The sequence below is a fragment of the Choloepus didactylus genome, chromosome 4, assembly GCF_015220235.1.
Source record: "Choloepus didactylus isolate mChoDid1 chromosome 4, mChoDid1.pri, whole genome shotgun sequence".
NCBI lineage: Eukaryota > Metazoa > Chordata > Mammalia > Pilosa > Megalonychidae > Choloepus > Choloepus didactylus.
In genome coordinates, this window is record NC_051310.1 from 130,494,342 (window position 1) to 130,518,009 (window position 23,668).

Below are 23,668 nucleotides of genomic sequence, written 5' to 3' on the forward strand. Positions count from 1 at the left end.
TTAACCTATCACCTTTCTAAGCCAGTAAAGAGAAAAAGGGTAAATTGTAACTTTTAACAGGAAGTAAGCAGGAGGTGAGAAACTCTTGGTCTCAGGAAAGAGCAAGAATGTTAATCTAGTCTACCTGCTTCTTGGCCCCCAAGTGTTATCACTCTTGTGGTTAAAGCCCCTTCCTATAATTCTTTCCTTCCTGCATCACCCCCATGTCACAGGATGCTCTCCTACCCTTAGGCATGTCTTTGTATTAAACCCTTATAACTGGCTTGCTGTCCTCTTTTAATCACACAGCCAACTTTCCTGTGAAAGCGGTACTGCCTGGCAAGAAAAAAGCCATTTGATTTCTGTCTCCCTATGAGTAAGCCCCAAATAAGGTTCATGTTTCAGACAATGCTTGGCGTCTTCTTTGGTCTTTTGACTGGCAAAGTCCCCTAGGGCTGTGACAGTTCTGCAAATAGGAAGATCAAAACTAACAACAAATACTTCATTTCCATAAGACCAGTGTCCAGTAGCACAGTACAACATGGGGCATATGAGGAATTAAATTTTTATGAAGAATCCTGTCAGAAACTTACAAATGGAACACTGGACCTTAGATCTAATCTAATATCTAGTGCTTACCTTAGCAATCTACCATTCTAAACACTTTTTAAATTTCAATAAATAATATTAATGGTAATACATGTGCATGATATAGATGATATACTAAGATTTTAATTTTTGTGTCCCACCCAACATAAGACTTATTTCTAGGAATTGGGGTATTATATGTATAGTCAGATATAAACAGATGAACCCTAAATAATTATTTTTATCTTTTAAACTTACATTCTTTTTAATACTTCATAATGTCTGTACCTGAGTTTCAGGCTTTCAGAGAGTCTTTCAGCTTCTTCAATAGCTTTTTTGATGTTTGCAGGTCCAAGTACTCCAGGAAAGTCGTCCTAAAATTATAGGAAAAACCATCCCATACTGTTAGTAATGGCCAGTGTACACAGCACTAATGCTAAAAACATTAAAATCATGGTGTTTATGTAAAGAAGTTCAAGTGAAAACATTATTATGATTGAATGAAGGATTTTTAAAAAATTTAACCTATATAAATGCATAATTTATTCTCCAAATGTCTCCAAAATACCTCTTCATACCATTATTATGCTAAAAAATCCACTAGGTAATAAATTTTACTTATTTGTAAGGCATCTTTAAGAAGTGTAAATACTATTTTTACTGTTAATGAGTAAGTGCCAAAGAGCAAAGCTTTCAAGGGGAAAATATATTTTCCTATTACAAACGTTCCCTAGTTTTCTTTTTTCTCTAGATTCAGAAGCAGTAAAGCAAATTGTGTATGGATAACGGGATAGGATTTTACTTGATTTAAACTTACAACGGCTACCAGCCTCCCAAATGGAGTCAAGACTTTTGATACATAAAACAAGTTTCCACTTGAATAACTAAAAATCAAAAGATAGAAAATAACTCATCAATAATATTATCTACCTTAAAAAAAAAGCAAAACTGTTAGTTCATATTCACCAATAAGCATAATGAAGTTTTTAAAAAAACCACTAATCCACGAGGTTAGTAACTCATTAGATCCTGCTATCAGAGAGATTTTCAAATCTGGGATGGTTCAACATTGCAGTAATGTAAGATACTCAACTAAATGATTACTGGCTACAATGACAAGCCAGAACTTGTCAACATGACTCTGAAAATAAAGCCTACCAGTACAATCATCACAAATGGTGGTAAGCAAAATTTGTAAAAAGAAGTGCTGGGAGGCCAGAAGTACCCATGTTTGGCTCTTCGAGAGGCCGTCATCAAAAGCAAATCTGTTGGAGGCGGGGCAAGATGGCGGACTGGTGAGCTGTATGTTTTAGTTACTCCTCCAGGAAAGTAGGTAGAAAGCCAGGAACTGCGTGGACCGGACACCACAGAGCAATCTGACTTTGGGCATACTTCATACAACACTCATGAAAACGTGGAACTGCTGAGATCAGTGAAATCTGTAAGTTTTTGTGGCCAGGGACCCGCATCCCTCCCTGCCAGGCTCAGTCCCGTGGGAGGAGGGGCTGTCAGCTCCGGGAAGGAGAAGGGAGAACTGCAGTGGCAGCCCTTATCGGAAACTCATTCTACTGATCCAAACTCCAACCACAGATAGACTGAGACCAGACACCAGAGAATCTGAGAGCAGCCAGCCCAGCAGAGAGGAGACAGGCATAGAAAAAAAACAACACGAAAAACTCCAAAATAAAAGTGGAGGATTTTTGGAGTTCTGGTGAACATAGAAAGGGGAAGGGCAGAGCTCAGGCCCTGAGGCGCATATGCAAATCCCAAAGAAAAGCTGATCTCTCTGCCCTGTGGACCTTTCCTTAATGGCCCTGGTTGCTTTGTCTCTTAGCATTTCAATAACCCATTAGATCTCTGAGGAGGGCCCTTTTTTTTTTTTTTTTAAATCCTTTTTTCTTTTTCTAAAACAATTACTCTAAAAAGCCCAATACAGAAAGCTACAAAGACTTGCAATTTGGGCAGGTCAAGTCAAGAGCAGAACTAAGAGAGCTCTGAGACAAAATGCAATAATCCAGTGGCTGAGAAAATTCACTAAACACCACAACTTCCCAAGAAAAGGGGGGTGTCCGCTCACAGCCATCATCCTGGTGGACAGGAAACACCCCTGCCCATCGCCAGCCCCATAGCCCAGAGCTGCCCCAGACAACCCAGTGCTACGGAAATGCTTCAAATAACAGGCACACACCACAAAACTGGGCGTGGACATTAGCCTTCCCTGCAACCTCAGCTGATTGTCCCAGAGTTGGGAAGGTGGAGCAGTGTGAATTAACAAAGCCCCATTCAGCCATCATTTCAGCAGACTGGGAGCCTCCCTACACAGCCCAGCAGCCCAGAACTGCCCTGGGGGGACGGCACTCACCTGTGACATAGCACAGTCATCCCTCAACAGAGGACCCGGGGTGCACAGCCTGGAAGAGGGGCCCACTTGTAAGTCTCAGGAGTCATACTCCAATACCAAGGACTTGTGGGTCAGTGGCAGAGACAAACTGTGGCAGGACTGAACTGAAGGATTAGACTATTGCAGCAGCTTTAAAACTCTAGGATCACCAGGGAGATTTGATTGTTAGGGCCACCCCCCCTCCCTGACTGCCCAGAAACACGCCCCATATACAGGGCAGGCAACACCAACTACACACGCAAGCTTGGTACACCAATTGGACCCCACAAGACTCACTCCCCCACTCACCAAAAAGGCTAAGCAGGGGAGAACTGGCTTGTGGAGAACAGGTGGCTCGTGGACGCCACCTGCTGGTTAGTTAGAGAACGTGTACTCCACGAAGCTGTAGATCTGATAAATTAGAGATAAGGACTTCAATTGGTCTACAAATCCTAAAAGAACCCTATCAAGTTCAGCAAATGCCACGAGGCCAAAAACAACAGAAAATTATAAAGCATATAAAAAACCAGACGATATGGATAACCCAAGCCCAAGCACCCAAATCAAAAGATCAGAAGAGACACAGCACCTAGAGCAGCTACTCAAAGAACTAAAGATGAACAATGAGACCATAGTACGGGATACAAAGGAGATCAAGAAGACCCTAGAAGAGCATAAAGAAGACATTGCAAGACTAAATAAAAAAATGGATGATCTTATGGAAATTAAAGAAACTGTTGACCAAATTAAAAAGATTCTGGACACTCATAGTACAAGACTAGAGGAAGTTGAACAACGAATCAGTGACCTGGAAGAGGACAGAATGGAAAATGAAAGCATAAAAGAAAGAATGGGGAAAAAAATTGAAAAAATCGAAACGGACCTAAGGAATATGATACACGACATAAAACGTCCGAATATAAGACTCATTGGTGTCCCAGAAGGGGAAGAAAAGGGTAAAGGTCTAGGAAGAGTATTCAAAGAAATTGTTGGGGAAAACTTCCCAAATCTTCTAAACAACATAAATACACAAATCATAAATGCTCAGCGAACTCCAAATACAATAAATCCAAATAAACCCACTCCGAGACATATATTAATCACACTGTCAAACACAGAAGAGAAGGAACAAGTTCTGAAAGCGGCAAGAGAAAAGCAATTCACCACATACAAAGGAAACAGCATAAGACTAAGTAGTGACTACTCAGCAGCCACCATGGAGGTGAGAAGGCAGTGGCATGATATATTTAAAATTCTGAGTGAGAAAAATTTCAAGCCAAGAATACTTTATCCAGCAAAGCTCTCCTTCAAATTTGAGGGAGAGCTTAAATTTTTCACAGACAAACAAATGCTGAGAGAATTTGCTAACAAGAGACCTGCCCTATTGGAGATACTAAAGGGAGCCCTACAGACAGAGAAACAAAGAAAGGACAGAGAGACTTGGAGAAAGGTTCAGTACTAAAGAGATTCGGTATGGGTACAATAAAGGATATTAATGGAGAGAGGGGAAAAATATGACTAACATAAACCAAAGGATAAGATGGTTGATTCAAGAAATGCCTTCACGGTTATAACGTTGAATGTAAATGGATTAAACTCCCCAATTAAAAGATATAGATTCGCAGAATGGATCGAAAAAAATGAACCATCAGTATGTTGCATACAAGAGACTCATCTTAGAAACAGGGACACAAAGAAACTGAAAGTGAAAGGATGGAAAAAAATATTTCATGCAAGCTACAGCCAAAAGAAAGCAGGTGTAGCAATATTAATCTCAGATAAAATAGACTTCAAATGCAGGGATGTTTTGAGAGACAAAGAAGGCCACTACATACTAATAAAAGGGGAAATTCAGCAAGAAGAAATAACAATCGTAAATGTCTATGCACCCAATCAAGGTGCCACAAAATACACGAGAGAAACACTGGCAAAACTAAAGGAAGCAATTGACGTTTCCACAATAATTGTGGGAGACTTCAACACATCACTCTCTCCTATAGATAGATCAACCAGACAGAGGACCAATAAGGAAATTGAAAACCTAAACAATCTGATAAATGAATTAGATTTAACAGACATATACAGGACATTACATCCCAAATCACCAGGATACACATACTTTTCTAGTGCTCACGGAACTTTCTCCAGAATAGATCATATGCTGGGACATAAAACAAGCCTCAATAAATTTAAAAAGACTGAAATTATTCAAAGCACATTCTCTGACCACAATGGAATACAATTAGAAGTCAATAACCATCAGAGACTTAGAAAATTCACAAATACCTGGAGGTTAAACAACACACTCCTAAACAATCAGTGGGTTAAAGAAGAAATAGCAAGAGAAATTGCTAAATATATAGAGACGAATGAAAATGAGAACACAACATACCAAAACCTATGGGATGCAGCAAAAGCAGTGCTGAGGGGGAAATTTATAGCACTAAACGCATATATTAAAAAGGAAGAAAGAGCCAAAATCAAAGAACTAATGGATCAACTGAAGAAGCTAGAAAATGAACAGCAAACCAATCCTAAACCAAGTTGAAGAAAAGAAATAACAAGGATTAAAGCAGAAACAAATGACATAGAGAACAAAAAAAACAATAGAGAAGATAAATATCACCAAAAGTTGGTTCTTTGAGAAGATCAACAAGATCGACAAGCCCCTAGCTAGACTGACAAAATCAAAAAGAGAGAAGACCCGTATAAACAAAATAATGAATGAAAAAGGTGACATAACTGCAGATCCTGAAGAAATTAAAAAAATTATAAGAGGATACTATGAACAACTGTATGGCAACAAACTGGATAACGTAGAGGAAATGGACAATTTCCTGGAAACATATGAACAACCTAGACTGACCAGAGAAGAAATAGAAGACCTCAACCAACCCATCACAAGCAAAGAGATCCAATCAGTCATCAAAAATCTTCCCACAAATAAATGCCCAGGGCCAGATGGCTTCACAGGGGAATTCTACCAAACTTTCCAGAAAGAACTGACACCAATCTTACTCAAACTCTTTCAAAACATTGAAGAAAATGGAACACTATCTAACTCATTTTATGAAGCTAACATCAATCTAATACCAAAACCAGGCAAAGATGCTACAAAAAAGGAAAACTACCGGCCAGTCTCCCTAATGAATATAGATGCAAAAATCCTCAACAAAATACTTGCAAATCGAATCCAAAGACACATTAAAAAAATCATACACTATGACTAAGTGGGGTTGATTCCAGGCATGCAAGGATGGTTCCACATAAGAAAATCAATCAATGTATTACAACACATTAACAAGTAAAAAGGGAAAAATCAATTGATCATCTCAATAGATGCTGAAAAAGCATTTGACAAAATCCAACATTCCTTTTTTTTTGTTAATTTCTTTTTTTTTATTAAATTCAGTTTTATTGAAATACATTCACACACCATACAATCATCCATGATATATAATCCACTGTCCACAGTATGATAACATAGTTATGTGTTCATCACCACATTCTGTCTCTGAACATTTTCCTTACATCAGAAAGAACCAGAACAAGAATAAAAAATAAAAGTGAAAAAAAACACCCAAATCATCCCCCCATCCCACCCCATTTGTCCTTTAGTTTTTATCCCCATTCCTCCACTCATCCATACACTAGATAAAGCGGGTGTGATCCACAAGGTCTTCACAATCACACTGTCACCTACATTATTTTTTTTTTTAATCATCATTTTATTGAGATATATTCACATACCACGCAGTCATACAAAACAAATCGTACTTTCGATTGTTTACAGTACCATTACATAGTTGTACATTCACCACCCAAATCAATCCCTGACACCTTCATCAGCACACACACAAAAATAACAAGAATAATAATTAGAGTGAAAAAGAGCAATTGAAGTAAAAAAGAACACTGGGTACCTTTGTCTGTTTGTTTCCTTCCCCTACTTTTCTACACATCCATCCACAAACTAGACAAAGTGGAGTTTGGTCCTTATGGCTTTCCCAATCTCACTGTCACCCCTCATAAGCTACACCTTTATACAACTGTCTTCGAGATTCATGGGTTCTGGGTTGTAGTTTGATAGTTTCAGGTATCCACCACCAGCTACCCCAATTCTTTAGAACCTAAAAAGGGTTGTCTAAAGTGTGCGTAAGAGTGCCCACCAGAGTGATCTCTCGGCCCGTTCAGGAATCTCTCTGCCACTGAAGCTTATTTCATTTCCTTTCACATCCCCCCCCTGGTCAAGAAGATGTTCTCCGTCCCACGAAGCCGGGTCTACATTCCTCCCCGGGAGTCATACTCCATGTTGCCAGGGAGACTCACTTCCCTGTGTGTCCGATCCCACGTAGGGGGGAGGGCAGTGATCTCACCCCTCAAGCCGGCCCAGCCAGAGAGAGAGGGCCACATCTGAGCAACAAAGAGGCACCCAGGAGGAGACTCCCAGGCACAAACACAGGGAGGCCTAGCCTCTCCTTCGCAGCAACCGTCTTCCCAAGGGTAAAACCTGTGGTAGAGGGCTCAACCCATCAAACCACCAGTCCCCTATGTCTGTGGTCATGTTAGCAACCATGGAGGTGGGGTAGGTGAATACCCCTGCATTCTCCACAGGCTCCTCAAGGGGGCACTACATCTTTTTTTTTTTTTTCCTTGTTTTTCTTTTTTTTTTTTTTTTCTTAACTTTCCCTTCTTTTTTAAATCAACTGTATGAAAAAAAAAGTTAAAAAGAAAACAAACATACAATAAAAGAACATTTCAAAGAGACCATAACAAGGGGGTAAGAAAAAGACAACTAACCTAAGATAACTGCTTAACTTCCAACATGTTCCTACTTTACCCCAAGAAAGTTACATAATATAGCAACATTTCTGTGAACTTGTTCCTACTATATCCATCAGAAATTAACAGACCATAGTCATTTCTGGGCATCCCCAGAACGTTAGCTTATCTGTTATTCTTGGATTATTGTTCCTCCTTCCTTAATTGCTCTCTACTGCTAGCTCCCCTACATTCTACATTATAAACCATTTGTTTTACATTTTTCAAAGTTCACATTAGTGGTAGCATATAATATTTCTCTTTTTGTGCCTGGCTTATTTCGCTCAGCATTATGTCTTCAAGGATCATCCATGTTGTCATATGTTTCACCAGATCGTTCCTTCTTACTGCTGCGTAGTATTCCATCGTGTGTATATACCACATTTTATTTATCCACTCATCTGTTGAAGGACATTTGGGTTGTTTCCATCTCTTGGCAATTGTGAATAATGCTGCTATGAACATTGGCGTGCAGATATCTGTTCATGTCACTGCTTTCCGATCTTCTGGGTATATACCGAGAAGTGCAATCGCTGGATCGAATGGTAGCTCTATATCTAGTTTTCTAAGGAACTGCCAGACTGACTTCCAGAGTGGCTGAACCATTGTACAGTCCCACCAACAATGAATAAGAGTTCCAATTTCTCCACATCCCCACTAACATTTGTAGTTTCCTGTTTGTTTAATGGCAGCCATTCTAACCGGTGTTAGATGGTATCTCATTGTTGTCTTAATTTGCATCTCTCTAAGAGCTAGTGAAGCTGAACATTTTTTCATGTGTTTCTTGGCCATTTGTATTTCCTCTTCAGAGAACTGTCTTTTCATATCTTTTGCCCATTTTATAACTGGGCCGACTGTACTATTGTCCTTTGACAAAGCATTTGACAAAATCCAACATCCCTTTTTGATAAAAACACTTCAAAAGGTAGGAATTGAAGGAAACTTCCTCAACATGATAAAGAGCATATATGAAAAACCCACAGCCAGCACAGTACTCAATGGTGAGAGACTGAAAGCCTTCCCTCTAAGATCAGGAACAAGACAAGGATGCCCGCTGTCACCACTGTTATTCAACATTGTGCTGGAAGTGCTAGCCAGGGCAATCCGGCAAGACAAAGAAATAAAAGGCATCCAAATTGGAAAAGAAGAAGTAAAACTGTCATTGTTTGCAGATGATATGATCTTATATCTGGAAAACCCTGAGAAATCAACGATACAGCTACTAGAGCTAATGAACAAATTTAGCATAGTAGCGGGATACAAGATTAATGCACATAAGTCAGTAATGTTTCTATATGCTAGAAATGAACAAACTGAAGAGACACTCAAGAAAAAGATACCATTTTCAATAGCAACTAAAAAAATCAAGTACCTAGGAATAAACTTAACCAAAGATGTAAAAGACCTATACAAAGAAAACCACATAACTCTACTAAAAGAAATAGAAGGGGACCTTAAAAGATGGAAAAATATTCCATGTTCATGGATAGCAAGGCTAAATGTCATTAAGATGTCAATTCTACCCAAACTCATCTACAGATTCAATGCAATCCCAATCAAAATTCCAATAACCTACTTTGCAGACTTGGAAAAGCTAGTTATCAAATTTATTTGGAAAGGGAAGATGCCTTGAATTGCTAAAGACACTCTAAAAAAGAAAAACGAAGTGGGAGGACTTACACTCCCTGACTTTGAAGCTTATTATAAAGCCACAGTTGCCAAAACAGCATGGTACTGGCACAAAGATAGACATATAGATCAATGGAATCGAATTGAGAATTCAGAGACAGACCCTCAGATCTATGGCCGACTGATCTTTGATAAGGCCCCCAAAGTCACTGAACTGAGCCATAATGGTCTTTTCAACAAATGGGGCTGGGAGAGTTGGATATCCATATCCAAAAGAATGAAAGAGGACCCCTACCTCATCCCCTACACAAAAATTAACTCAAAATGGACCAAAGATCTCAATATAAAAGAAAGTACCATAAAACTCCTAGAAGATAATGTAGGAAAACATCTTCAAGACCTTGTATTAGGCGGCCACTTCCTAGACTTTACACCCAAAGCACAAGCAACAAAAGAGAAAATAGTTAAATGGGAACTCCTCAAGCTTCGAAGTTTCTGCACCTCAAAGGAATTTCTCAAAAAGGTAAAGAGGCAGCCAACTCAATGGGAAAAAATTTTTGGAAACCATGTATCTGACAAAAGACTGATATCTTGCATATACAAAGAAATCCTACAACTCAATGAGAATAGTACAGACAGCCCAATTATAAAATGGGCACATACATTATTATATAATTGTCTTCAGGAGTCCAGACTGCTGGGTTGGAGTTTGGTAGTTTCAGGTATTTACTTCTAGCTATTCCAATACATTAAAGCCTAAGAGGTGTTATCTATATAGTGCATAAGAATGTCCACCAGAGTGACCTCTCGACTCCATTTGGAATCTCTCAGCCACTGAAACTATTTCATCTCATTTTGCATCCCCCTTTTGGTCAAGAAGATCCAACATCACTTTTTGATAAAAACACTTCAAAAGGTAGGAATTGAAGGAAACTTCCTCAACATGATAAAGAGCATATATGAAAAACCCACAGCCAGCACAGTACTCAATGGTGAGAGACTGAAAGCCTTCCCTCTAAGATCAGGAACAAGACAAGGATGCCCGCTGTCACCACTGTTATTCAACATTGTGCTGGAAGTGCTAGCCAGGGCAATCCGGCAAGACAAAGAAATAAAAGGCATCCAAATTGGAAAAGAAGAAGTAAAACTGTCATTGTTTGCAGATGATATGATCTTATATCTGGAAAACCCTGAGAAATCAACGATACAGCTACTAGAGCTAATAAACAAATTTAGCAAAGTAGCAGGATACAAGATTAATGCACATAAGTCAGTAATGTTTCTATATGCTAGAAATGAACAAACTGAAGAGACACTCAAGAAAAAGATACCATTTTCAATAGCAACTAAAAAAATCAAGTACCTAGGAATAAACTTAACCAAAGATGTAAAAGACCTATACAAAGAAAACTACATAACTCTACTAAAAGAAATAGAAGGGGACCTTAAAAGATGGAAAAATATTCCATGTTCATGGATAGGAAGGCTAAATGTCATTAAGATGTCAATTCTACCCAAACTCATCTACAGATTCAATGCAATCCCAATCAAAATTCCAACAACCTACTTTGCAGACTTGGAAAAGCTAGTTATCAAATTTATTTGGAAAGGGAAGATGCCTTGAATTGCTAAAGACACTCTAAAAAAGAAAAACGAAGTGGGAGGACTTACACTCCCTGACTTTGAAGCTTATTATAAAGCCACAGTTGCCAAAACAGCATGGTACTGGCACAAAGATAGACATATAGATCAATGGAATCGAATTGAGAATTCAGAGACAGACCCTCAGATCTATGGCCGACTGATCTTTGATAAGGCCCCCAAAGTCACTGAACTGAGTCATAATGGTCTTTTCAACAAATGGGGCTGGGAGAGTTGGATATCCATATCCAAAAGAATGAAAGAGGACCCCTACCTCACCCCCTACACAAAAATTAACTCAAAATGGACCAAAGATCTCAATATAAAAGAAAGTACCATAAAACTCCTAGAAGATAATGTAGGAAAACATCTTCAAGACCTTGTATTAGGCGGCCACTTCCTAGACTTTACACCCAAAGCACAAGCAACAAAAGAGAAAATAGATAAATGGGAACTCCTCAAGCTTAGAAGTTTCTGCACCTCAAAGGAATTTCTCAAAAAGGTAAAGAGGCAGCCAACTCAATGGGAAAAAATTTTTGGAAACCATGTATCTGACAAAAGACTGATATCTTGTATATATAAAGAAATCCTACAACTCAATGACAATAGTACAGACAGCCCAATTATAAAATGGGCAAAAGATATGAAAAGACAGTTCTCTGAAGAGGAAATACAAATGGCCAAGAAACACATGAAAAAATGTTCAGCTTCACTAGCTCTTAGAGAGATGCAAATTAAGACCACAATGAGATACCATCTAACACCGGTTAGAATGGCTGCCATTAAACAAACAGGAAACTACAAATGCTGGAGGGGATGTGGAGAAATTGGAACTCTTATTCATTGTTGGTGGGACTGTATAATGGTTCAGCCACTCTGGAAGTCAGTCTGGCAGTTCCTTAGAAAACTAGATATAGAGTTACCATTCGATCCAGCGATTGCACTTCTCGGTATATACCCGGAAGATCGGAAAGCAGTGACACGAACAGATATCTGCACGCCAATGTTCATAGCAGCATTATTCACAATTGCCAAGAGATGGAAACAACCCAAATGTCCTTCAACAGATGAGTGGATAAATAAAATGTGGTATATACACACGATGGAATACTACGCGGCAGTAAGAAGGAACGATCTGGTGAAACATATGACAACATGGATGAACCTTGAAGACATAATGCTGAGCGAAATAAGCCAGGCACAAAAAGAGAAATATTATATGCTACCACTAATGTGAACTTTGAAAAATGTAAAACAAATGGTTTATAATGTAGAATGTAGGGGAACTAGCAATAGAGAGCAATTAAGGAAGGGGGAACAATAATCCAAGAAGAACAGATAAGCTATTTAACGTTCTGGGGATGCCCAGGAATGACTATGGTCTGTTAATTTCTGATGGATATAGTAGGAGCAAGTTCACAGAAATTTTGCTATATTAGGTAACTTTCTTGGGGTAAAGTAGGAACATGTTGGAAGTTAAGCAGTTATCTTAGGTTAGTTGTCTTTTTCTTACTCCCTTGTTATGGTCTCTTTGAAATGTTCTTTTATTGTATGTTTGTTTTCTTTTTAACTTTTTTTTTCATACAGTTGATTTAAAAAAGAAGGGAAAGTTAAAAAAAAAAAAAAAAGAAAAGAAAAACAAGGGAAAAAAAAGATGTAATGCCCCCTTGAGGAGCCTGTGGAGAATGCAGGGGTATTGGCCTACCCCACCTCCATGGTTGCTAACATGACCACAGACATAGGGGACTGGTGGTTTGATGGGTTGAGCCCTCTACCACAGGTTTTACCCTTGGGAAGACGGTTGCTGCAAAGGAGAGGCTAGGCCTCCCTATGGTTGTGCCTAGGAGCCTCCTCCCGAATGCCTCTTTGTTGCTCAGATGTGGCCCTGTCTCTCTAGCTAAGCCAACTTGAAAGGTGAAATCACTGCCCTTCCCCCTACGTGGGATCAGACACCCAGGGGAGTGAATCTCCCTGGCAACGTGGAATATGATTCCCGGGGAGGAATGCAGACCTGGCTTTGTGGGACGGAGAACATCTTCTTGACCAAAAGGGGGATGTGAAAGGAAATGAAATAAGCTTCAGTGGCAGAGAGATTCCAAAAGGAGCCGAGAGGTCACTCTGGTGGGCACTCTTACGCACACTTTAGACAACCCTTTTTAGGTTCTAAAGAATTGGGGTAGCTGGTGGTGGATACCTGAAACTATCAAACTACAACCCAGAACCCATGAATCTCGAAGACAGTTGTATAAAAATGTAGCTTATGAGGGGTGACAATGGGATTGGGAAAGCCATAAGGACCACACTCCACTTTGTCTAGTTTATGGATGGATGAGTAGAAAAATAGGGGAAGGAAACAAACAGACAAAGGTACCCAGTGTTCTTTTTTACTTCAATTGCTCTTTTTCACTCTAATTATTATTCTTGTTATTTTTGTGTGTGTGCTAATGAAGGTGCGAGGGATTGATTTGGGTGATGAATGTACCACTATGTAATGGTACTGTAAACAATCGAAAGTAGGATTTGTTTTGTATGACTGCGTGGTATGTGAATATATCTCAATAAAATGAAGATTAAAAAAAAAAAAATGCAACCACTTTCTCTAGCAACACTTACCCTAGTCTTCAGTTCTCTTTTTATTCATTTATACCTCCCTTGCACACCCTCCCCACCTATGGCCTCAGCAAGACTGGCACATGTTCAAAGGATTAAGAACAAAACAAAAATGATTTTGAAAGTAATCAGGATTACTTTTGTAAACTGAAATTTTGGGTATGATTACAATGTCGGTCAAACATAAAAAGTTGTCATATAAAAACTTAAGTGGCTAACCTTGACTCTTGAGGGGGTATGACTACAGAGAGTCATATTTTCCTCATTTTATGCACAAGAAAACTGAATCCTTCCACTTGCCATGGCAATGATTTATTATAAAAGAAAACAGACTATGAGTCTGTATGTTGCTATGAACTTATACTAATCCAAAGCTAATTAAGTATGTGTGTGTGCATTTGTGTATATATATAAATTATGAAACTACATCTTAAGTTTGCTTTTTCTTTCTGCCTAAGAGTTTGAATTTGATGCTGCATCATGTGATCTAACTTTATCATCAGTTAAAACTTTCAGAGGAAATCAATAGTTCCAATGAGCAAAACTAACTTAGCAAATAAAATGCAGAAATAAAAGATACCTGCTGTTGCTTGAAATCAGGTCTGTTTCTGATAAGATTATAAACAGTCATATATCTCATATATAGTACATAGGCCTTTTCTTCATCACGATCTAATCTACATTCTTCTGCTTTCTTAAAGATCTTCAGGGCACTCTGCATATAGCTTAAGATTAGAGGAAAAAAATAATTAAAACATGTGACATCAAAAAACAACATAAGTCATATAAAAAGGTCACAGAGAATCTTAATGCAATAAATTTCATAATTTAGATTATACTACTTCAGAATTGAGACAAAGTTGGATATAAAGTTTAGATACAACCTGAAATTTTCCCTTATGCTACAAATAAATACTTCTGTTTCATAACAGCTATTTATTTACGAACTGTTCACACTATGAAAAATGCATTCTTAGTCAAGTTTAAAATGCTTTTCTCTAATCGATAATCCTGAACCAGTAGTCCTTGATCATTCATATAATAGTCATACTCTATAATGAAACAACATGATTTACACCATTTGTACTGATGGAAGGGAGCTAAATCATTTATTATTTAATGTTTAAACAACTACCTTTCAATCCTACTCATTCCTTTCTAACCATGAAGTAAAATCCTACCTATCTAAAAATCCAAAAAACCAGGAACAGGAAAGGGGCCATGAGTTCAATCTTTTTACTTTGTTTTCTACAAAATAATTAACATCACTGGTCCTGGAGAAAAAGGGGTTTTTGTTTTTGCTTGTTTTGTTTTTTTAAGTGCCAAAGCATGTGCATACTTTATTCGAGCTCTGGGAGATGCCAAAAACAAAAGTTGGGGGAACATCCTTCCACATATTCTAAATTTAGCTGGCATTAATTCAGAAAAGCTAGAGCAGATATACACATGCATGTAGCTTCAGATTTTAGTCTCATCAGTGGTCATCATGCCTTTATTTCATTTGGTCTTTCACAAACAAATCTGAAAGCCATTAAATGCTTTCTAATACTTCTACCTCTGCTTCCTCATCAATCATTTAATATTGTTTGGATTACATGTATAGTTTGTGCATGAATCACTTATGTGACTGGTTAAACTGTATATTTGAAGATGCAAGGGAAAATATGATTTAAGTTATACTCTATACATCACAGTTACCCATTACATGATTTTTTCAAGATTATTTGCAACTTCACACATCTTGTAGTTCTGTATGCAATCTATTTCAACTTCTAGTGCTGTACATATCTATATCTTCTGGGTGGGACTGCCTGTGATCCATGAGCTTGGAGTTAGGCATAAACTGTATAGCACCTGAGGTGGGTTTTAATTAGGTATTTGTTTCCGAGTGGAGGTCTGTTGGTAAAGGCACTGAACGTTTCAAGTCTTGATATGTCACTGCAGGTATTTCTAATTCCATACAGCTTTCTAGCTTAGTTTTTTCTTTAGAATTAGGGAGAGATTCTCTTTTGTTGCCTTTTGTCCACAATGATGTAATGGCTTCATAAATTTGCTGGCTTGCAGTGTAGGCTTTTTTCCCAGTTACCTTTGCAATTATTATTGACTGAACTGGATAGCAGACAGTTGCTCCTAAAGTGGCCAGTCCCAGAGAATAAGCAATTTTCTTAAACCTAGAACCTTTTCCAAATTGTACTGTGTCCATTATCCCATTTTTCGCAAAAACATTAACATCCTTGCACCAGTCAATATAATGACCAGTTGCACTGTGGATACAAGCAAAGCCCATTTGTAAATGACCAGGCTGCTCTTCAACATACTTAAGATTGGAGAGGTGGTACAGTATACATGGGGAGGTGCTCTGGTTTTATTAGCTGCTTTTTTGGGTTCCTCATCTTCGGCTGTACATACACTTACAGATGCACATAGCAGACCTGCAGGCATGGCTGTCAGCTTTCGCATCCTAATAAACGCCACGCTTGTGACCTGCTCGGCCCAAGTTTTCATACCGAGAAAGGGGATTTAAAGTCTAAAAATATGTCATCTTAAAATTCCAGTTAAATAAAATAACTTCACAGATCTTGTGGCATTTATAACAAGGCCATTTTTCCGGGTTTATTGAACAAAGTCTTCAGTAAACTAATTAATAAAACAGGCATTTCTAAAAAAGGAATTCATTCACCTAGGACTAAGGTTTTGGCAATCAAGTTATAAGGGCAAATTGTTTATGTATAATATGTTTTATCAATAGCATAATTATAAAAAGAAGAGCATCTTATTTTTCTATCTTTTTCAAACTGTCCTCCAAGATTGGGATACAAATTAATGATGAAGTTGGTCAGGCCAAGGAACTAAAACACCTCACAAAGTAATAGAGTCAAAGAGGTACTTAGGACAAAAGTGTCCTAGATCAGGGCCATTTTAGCCAGTATGTATGCCATGCTCAGGATGGCATCATAGTCCTGGGAGAGAGATAAATCAAACAAAAGCTAGCAAGGAGATTCTCTAGATGAGTTAGTGGAGATACAAAATTCATTGGATTTTCTCCAACTTTCCTTCAGCAGATCAAGCTGACAGTGCTTCATTGCCACTGTCAGTCCAGAGAACCAGCCAAGCCTCGTAAAAGGAGGATATCATTCTCTGGAGTGGTGCTATGACATAGCAAGAACATGAGTTTGTCCTGGTATATTTAGGAAGCCTTTCCTACATACCACTTCCTCTGGGATCAGGGTAGTACTAGTTCTAAGCCAGACACTGCTAGAAATGACTGATCTCTTTTAGAATTGGATGAAGCTTTTTGAGAAAGCTTTAAGGTGGTTTTATCTTTCTCATCATTTCCTATTTGAAAATGATTAAATAGAGCTGCTTTTTCTGTCACTCCATCAATATTTCCAACTAAGCTCAAAACAGTAGGCCAATCCTTCTCTTATTCTTCCTGACTTCCAAAAGATCTCTTTTTAAAAAGGCCATTTTACCTTTAGTAATGATTAGAAATATGAGATTATTCTGGGATTTTTTTTTCCTTCATGACCTTCTATAAAGTTCCTACTATTCTCTTGTCTTCATTCTTGATATTTTATTTTCTTCCCATCTTCTGTTTCCTTTAGAAAATGATTTATAATGATGTCCCTGTGCAATCATAGGTTTCTTTGGAAGCCTCTTCATAAGTTCATTTGGGATTATACATATCATTGTTTAGATCCTTTTACTTCTCTCTGCCATGGAATACCTATTTTTTACTTGATTTCTAAATCAGTCTGGACTAACTTTTCTTTCTGAAAACATTATTTCCAAGTCTATAATAATGTAGTTACTTATTTATCTTCAAATCTTCTTTGTTGGTCAAAATAGATCCAGAAGAAAAGTTCCCTACTGCCTCCTATCCCTTATCAGAGACAAAATTATCAACAAGTTAACAATTCTAATGACACCCCATTTTTAGCAAAATGAGACTTTCAGTAAATATCTAAGTAGATAAACCTCTCCATCACTAGCATACTTTGTACCAGGACAGATTTTGAAATCTCTATCAAGAAGACATCATCTCTAGCCTTTGCCTCAGCATGTAACAGAGTATACATCCTCAAAAATACAAATGCATAAAATAAATCATTAGGTTAAAAGTCCATGTCAAAATGAAATAAGCTACAGTGGCAGAGACATTCCAAAAGGAGCCAAGAGGTCACTCTGGTGGGCACTCTTATGCACAACATAGACAACCCTTTTTAGGTTCTAGTGAATTGGAGTAGCTAGCAGTAAATATCTGAAACTATCAAACTACAACCCAGAACCCATGAATCTTGAAGACGATTGTACAAAAATGTAGCTTATGAGGGGTGATTGGGAAAGCCATATGGACCACACTCCCCTTTGTCTAGTTTATGGATGGATGAGTAGAAAAATGCGGGAAGGAAAACAAACAAACAAACAAATCAAGGCACGCAGTGTTCTTTTTTACTTTAATTGCTCTTTTTTACTTTAATTTTTATTCTTGTTATTTTTGTATGTGTGGTAATGAAGGTGTCAGGGATTGATTTTGGTGATGAATGCACAACTATGTAATGGTACTGTGAACAATTTGAATGTACACTTTGTTTTGTATGACTGCATGGTATGTGAATATATCTCAATAAAATGAATTAAAAAACAAAAACAAAAACACAACAAAACAAAAAAAGTCCATGTCAAATCGGTACAAAGTAATACGTTCCTGAATATTGAACAAAAAATACATACCTCTCTTCTTTTAAACAACAACAAAAAGACTATGCCAGGATTATAACATATATATGTATAATGCAAAAGAATAAAAATGTTTAATTAAGAATTATTTTTATACTGTTTTATGAAAAGACAAAAATTTGTGGCTTAATGCTTTTTGTAGAAGTTTCATAATCTCTGTCTCTTAAACTTAACCATCTGGTATACTGTCTAGAGAATGGATAATATGCATAAGAACATCCCTAAGGAAATCTTACTTTATTCATGTGATGATGCCATTTTTCAAATAAATTTTAAATATACTATTCATCTAATCTAAATAATATAGAAATGAATTAAAAATTAATATATACCACAATCAAACTAGCAAAAGATACATACTTCTTAGTGCTTAGTTTCTCTGGTTTAATTTCTGTCTTCTTATTGAGGTCTTTTAGTGAAGAACTGAGGTAGAGTTCTTTAGGAACTGAAGCCACAGCAGGCATGATGAACAATCTTTACTTTTCCACTTTCACAATGGATGGTTTACTTCATTAAAAGTAACTTTTTTCCTGAAATAAAACAAACACAAATAATTCCATGAATTTTCATCATTGACAATAAAACAAGAGAGCAGGTAAAAAATTAAATTTCTAAAATTTATCTTTTGCTAACAGGGCTAATTTTAAATTAGATTGCGAGTATCTATTTGGGGAATTTAAGATATATAGACTAATCGCTTGGGCAGGGGGCAGAAGCCGGTGGGAGCTTAAGGGGTTTTTGTCAGTAGTGGAAGATTCTTCAACTAATCATGTCAACTGATACAGATGTTTCTCTATCTTCATATGATGAAGATCAAGGATCTCAACTTATCCGATAAGCTAGAGAGCCACCAATTGTCCTCATTGGGATGACAGGTTTTGCAGCAATTGTTGCATATGAATTATACAATTGAAGAGCAGGGGAAATACTAAAACGTCCATTCACCTGATTCACATGCATGTCGCAGCCCAAGGCTTTATTGTGGGAGCAATGACTCTTGGTATGGGCCATTCCATGTATGCTAATACTGGGCAAAACCTAAACACTAGAGGAAGAGGTGCTGTCTTGGTCTTGTTGAGGATTGCCTCAAAAATTGAGGTTACACATGTATGTTGAAAACAAATCATTTGAATAGGTTGAGACAACAACATGCTATTTTGAATACTGGCTTCCTTTCTTTCAAGCTTGATTTGCCTGGTGACCAAATTATTGGTGACAAGTACACTAACTAGGTCATTCAGGGAAGTCAAGTTAGCTCAAAAGAAACATGTCATCCAAATTCTCTTGATAACAGTAAAATATCCATTCTTAAACTCTCATGATGAATTTAGTTCTAAAAAAGATAGCAGGCCAGCCCCTAAGTACTTCAAGTTGCTGTAGAATATCACATTGTTTGGTTGTTATGTGAGAGTGCTATTTACACCAATTAATTTTATTTTTTTCTGCCTACTTTCTGGACTTGTCTAATATTTTGGATTCTAGGGCTGATTTACTTTTAAAGAACTTTTTCAGAAAGGTGAATGGAATACAACATTCTAATGCCTCCCACAAATGAAAATTTGTGTGTGTGTTTAAACTACACCTAAAAATCTGGTAACAGAGCTGCTTAGTAGTAGTATTTATTTTAGAATCATATTTATAAACAAACATAAGAATAACTTAATTATGGATTCCATTTTAGTTCTTTTTTTTAAATTTTATTTTGAAATAAATTCAAACTTACAGAAACTGTTGCAAAAACAATACAAACCCCATTACAGAACTCCAGCATACCCTGACTCCCCTCCCCCAATACCCTATCCACCAACTTTAACATCCTGTCACACCACCATTTCTTTCTTTCCCTCCCTCCCTATCTATCATCTATTTCTCTGTCTTCTGAACATATGAGAGCAAGCTGCACACATCCTTGAACAAACAATATAATTCACACACACATTTCCCATGAACAAGAACATTCTTTTATGCATTCCCATTAAGCACAGCTAAGAAATTCAAGAAATTCAACATTGATGCAAAGCTTACATTCTACATTTCCTTTTCTTTTTTCTTATGTCCAACTGTGTCCCTTTGAGCCTCCTCTCCTCCATCCTCAGATTCCATCCAGGATCATCCTTGGCATTTATTTAATTGTCACTATCTATTTAGACTGTCTTTTTTTTTTTTTCAATTGTGGAAACATATATACATCCTAAATCTTCCCATTCCAACCCCTCCCTAGCATTCCATCAGTGGGATTAATCACATTTAGAATGTTGCAATGCCATCACCTTCCCACCATTCATTATCCATTTTAGTTCTTTTATAATTACAGAATTATACTTGTATGGCTGTTACTAGAATATTTTTAAATGTTATCTTGAAATAGAAGTATGTATTTAAAGTACTAATCCAAAAGCAAATGAGGACTTCAAATATGTATAGTATGTTTATTTTCTCCATAAGATTCACAAATGTTAAACAAAACATATTACCTATAATGGAGATGATTAATGATTTATGAGCAACTCGGTATGTCCAGGCATTATACACAAACTTGACATACTACAGAATGCTTTGTTGCACTTGCGAAATTCTCTTGTCTGACTTTACATTCCTTGATGATAACATGGTAAATGTATTATTAAAGTGAGTGAACACATAAAAAAAAAAAGATATAGCGTATCAATGAACAGCAGCATTTTTTTTTCAGATTTTCACTAACTAAATGAATTACCATTTGTATCATTTCACCTTAAGTATTAGGAATCTTACCCGTCAACAGAAGAGGTAGAATATTAAGAGCTTTTACATTTTTCTTGTTGAAACTGAATTTATGTATAGATAACAAGTAGAAGGAATTTTATCTAGAAATATTTCTCTTTCTCATTGACAGTATCACTTTATAAAAGGAAACAAGCAGGGGAGAGGAGGAAGGACCACTTTACATGGAGCTAGAATAAATGAACATATTCCTGGCAGAGTATATCCATGCACTTTGAAAAGGTCTTTGCTGTTTCATGATTATGCTCTGGTAAATTCTGACCAGAAAGATGAAGCAAATAGTTAACAACGTAAAGATAAGAAGAAAGATGGCTAGGTATGTACAAATGGCTAGGTACATACCAATTAAGTTGTGTGTGTGTACATGTGTGGGGATGTATGTGGATGGGACGGATCAGGGGAGCATACAAAATGGGGAGTCTTGGCCAGATCCTAAGTGTCACTAAATGAAAATTTCAAGAACCCAATTAAACTGAAAAAGGTCTTCAGCTATGAAGAACTAATTATAATTAGAATAAAAAGCTAGATTAATACATTTAAAAGAGTACAACTTTTTGTTTTTTCATTACTTCTTCCCACTTAATGCTCCTCATTCTATCAGGTCACCATTATTAGATGAAGAGATGTCACTGAACATCTATTCCTAAGAAATGAATAAGGTGCAACTTAAGGGGGAAAAAAGTCTGTTTTTGTGTGTGCGAAACTCAAAAAAACCACCCCAACTTGCTCTGATTCTAGTCACAGTTTATATTAAGTACTAATACTTTATGATTTCTTGGTACAAATCCCTTCAAAACCTGTACCAATAATCCACTGTTTAGCCACCAAACCCAACTATCCATTTTAACTGCAAAAGTCATATTTTTATCATTTTCACTTCTTTCTCTCTATACATGCGCCATCTATAAACACATGTTGAAACAAACACTTTAATTAATAGTTTCAGATGTGTGCATTTAAAGCAATAAAATATTTTCTATGCTTTACCCTCTACGCAGGATCCTATGTGAAAGGGGAGAAAAAGTCTCCAGACCACAACATCACTCCCAAATGGATCAATTAACATTAAATATGTTCTTTTTCTTCCGTATCTAATTCATCAACAATTTATCACTAAACCAGTTAAGAGCATCTGTTAAGGAAAGGGTACAATAAGAATCCCTTGGATTTCCTCATATTTATACAGATAGCAGCATCATTTTAGCGTCACTGTAAATTACCAGCAGTACTGACCTTGCAAAAAACACCACAATAAGTGTTAAAGATACAAAAGGTATTTAAGACATGGTCCCTGACCTCCGAGGATAAACAGTTTAGCTGTAGAACATACCCTACCTTCCCCCACCCCCAGTCCTCCTGCATATGCCCCCAATGTTTTGAATGAAAAAGCAGAAATACATGCAAAATCGTAGTATTTTATAAAATTAAAAAACAAACTAAATTAAACAATATATATATTTTTTAACAAGGATACAAATGAGGTAAAATTACAAGGAAAGGCAAGGAAATGATAAACACAAAATTCCATTTTGGCAGGGGTGGGAAGGCACATGCAAAAAGCCTCAAGGAACCAGTAAAGTTCTATTTCTCAAGTTGAGTGGTACATTCAGCAGTGATCATTTTATTAATATGCTTTATAACATAAAAAGAATATACATAATGTACTTAACATTAATTCATTTAAAAATTAAAAACACAATTTTATGAATATAACAAGAACTATATTTAAAATTATGTAAACATATATAAATATGAAAAGGATACCCAGAGAGATGTAAAAGAGAGGAAGTTATGGGTTAAACAAGCAAGTAAAATATATTTTTAAATATTAATGTTTAAAACCATATTTGGTAAACTGAAAGAACTTGATATAACCTTGGAGACTAGAGCTTCTGAATAGTGGTATAAGTGGAAGAAAGAGCACAAGCATTAAGGAATGAATGTAAACAAAGGGAAGCAGATTATAGAGAAAAAAGAATTTGATAATAAAAAAAGGAGAAAGACGGGATAAAGTAGAACATTGCTCCAGGAACATGATTTCTATTGAGACATAGAAAACAAAACTTGAGGAATAAAACTTTTGACTAACAGAAAGCACAGTGGGACCTGACTCCCAGGGGTATAAATCTCCCCGGCAACGCAGGGTATGACTTCCAGGGATGACTCTGGACCCAGCATTGTGGGATTGAGCACGTCTTCTTAACCAAAAGAGGGATGCAAAATGAAACAAAGTTTCACTGGCTGAGAGATTTCAAATAGAGTAGAGAAGTCACTCTGGTGGACATTCTTACATACTATCTAGATAACCCTTCTTATGTTTTAATGTATTGGAATAGCTAGAAGTAAATACCTGAAACTATCAAACGCCAACCCAGTAGTCTTGACTCTTGAAGACGATTGTATAACAATGTAGCTTACAATGGGTGGCAGTGTGATTGTGAAAACCTTGTGGATCACACTACCTTTATCCAGTGTATGGATGGATGAGTAGAAGAACGGGGACAAAAACTAAATGAA

General features: G+C 37.0%; 1 protein-coding gene and 2 pseudogenes across 3 annotated transcripts in view; 1 reads left to right on the forward strand and 2 right to left on the reverse strand.

Moving 5' to 3' along the window:
* Positions 1-23,668, reverse strand: part of USP8 (ubiquitin specific peptidase 8) — a 118,308-nt gene that overhangs the window by 77,746 nt on the left and 16,894 nt on the right. For 2 of the 3 annotated variants that reach the window (XM_037833996.1, XM_037833997.1), the window contains exons 2-4: positions 18,749-18,918; positions 14,229-14,373; positions 856-941 (exon numbers count right to left, since the gene is read on the reverse strand). In XM_037833996.1, coding sequence (XP_037689924.1) covers positions 856-941; positions 14,229-14,373; positions 18,749-18,852 — 335 coding nt within the window. In that variant the 5' untranslated portion in view covers positions 18,853-18,918. Of the gene's footprint in view, positions 1-855; positions 942-14,228; positions 14,374-18,748; positions 18,919-20,862; positions 20,885-23,668 lie in introns of those variants that run through there. The other variant, XM_037833998.1, reaches the window with a different exon arrangement.
* On the reverse strand, positions 14,453-16,117 carry LOC119532031 (annotated as a pseudogene).
* Positions 19,158-19,437, forward strand: LOC119532797 (annotated as a pseudogene).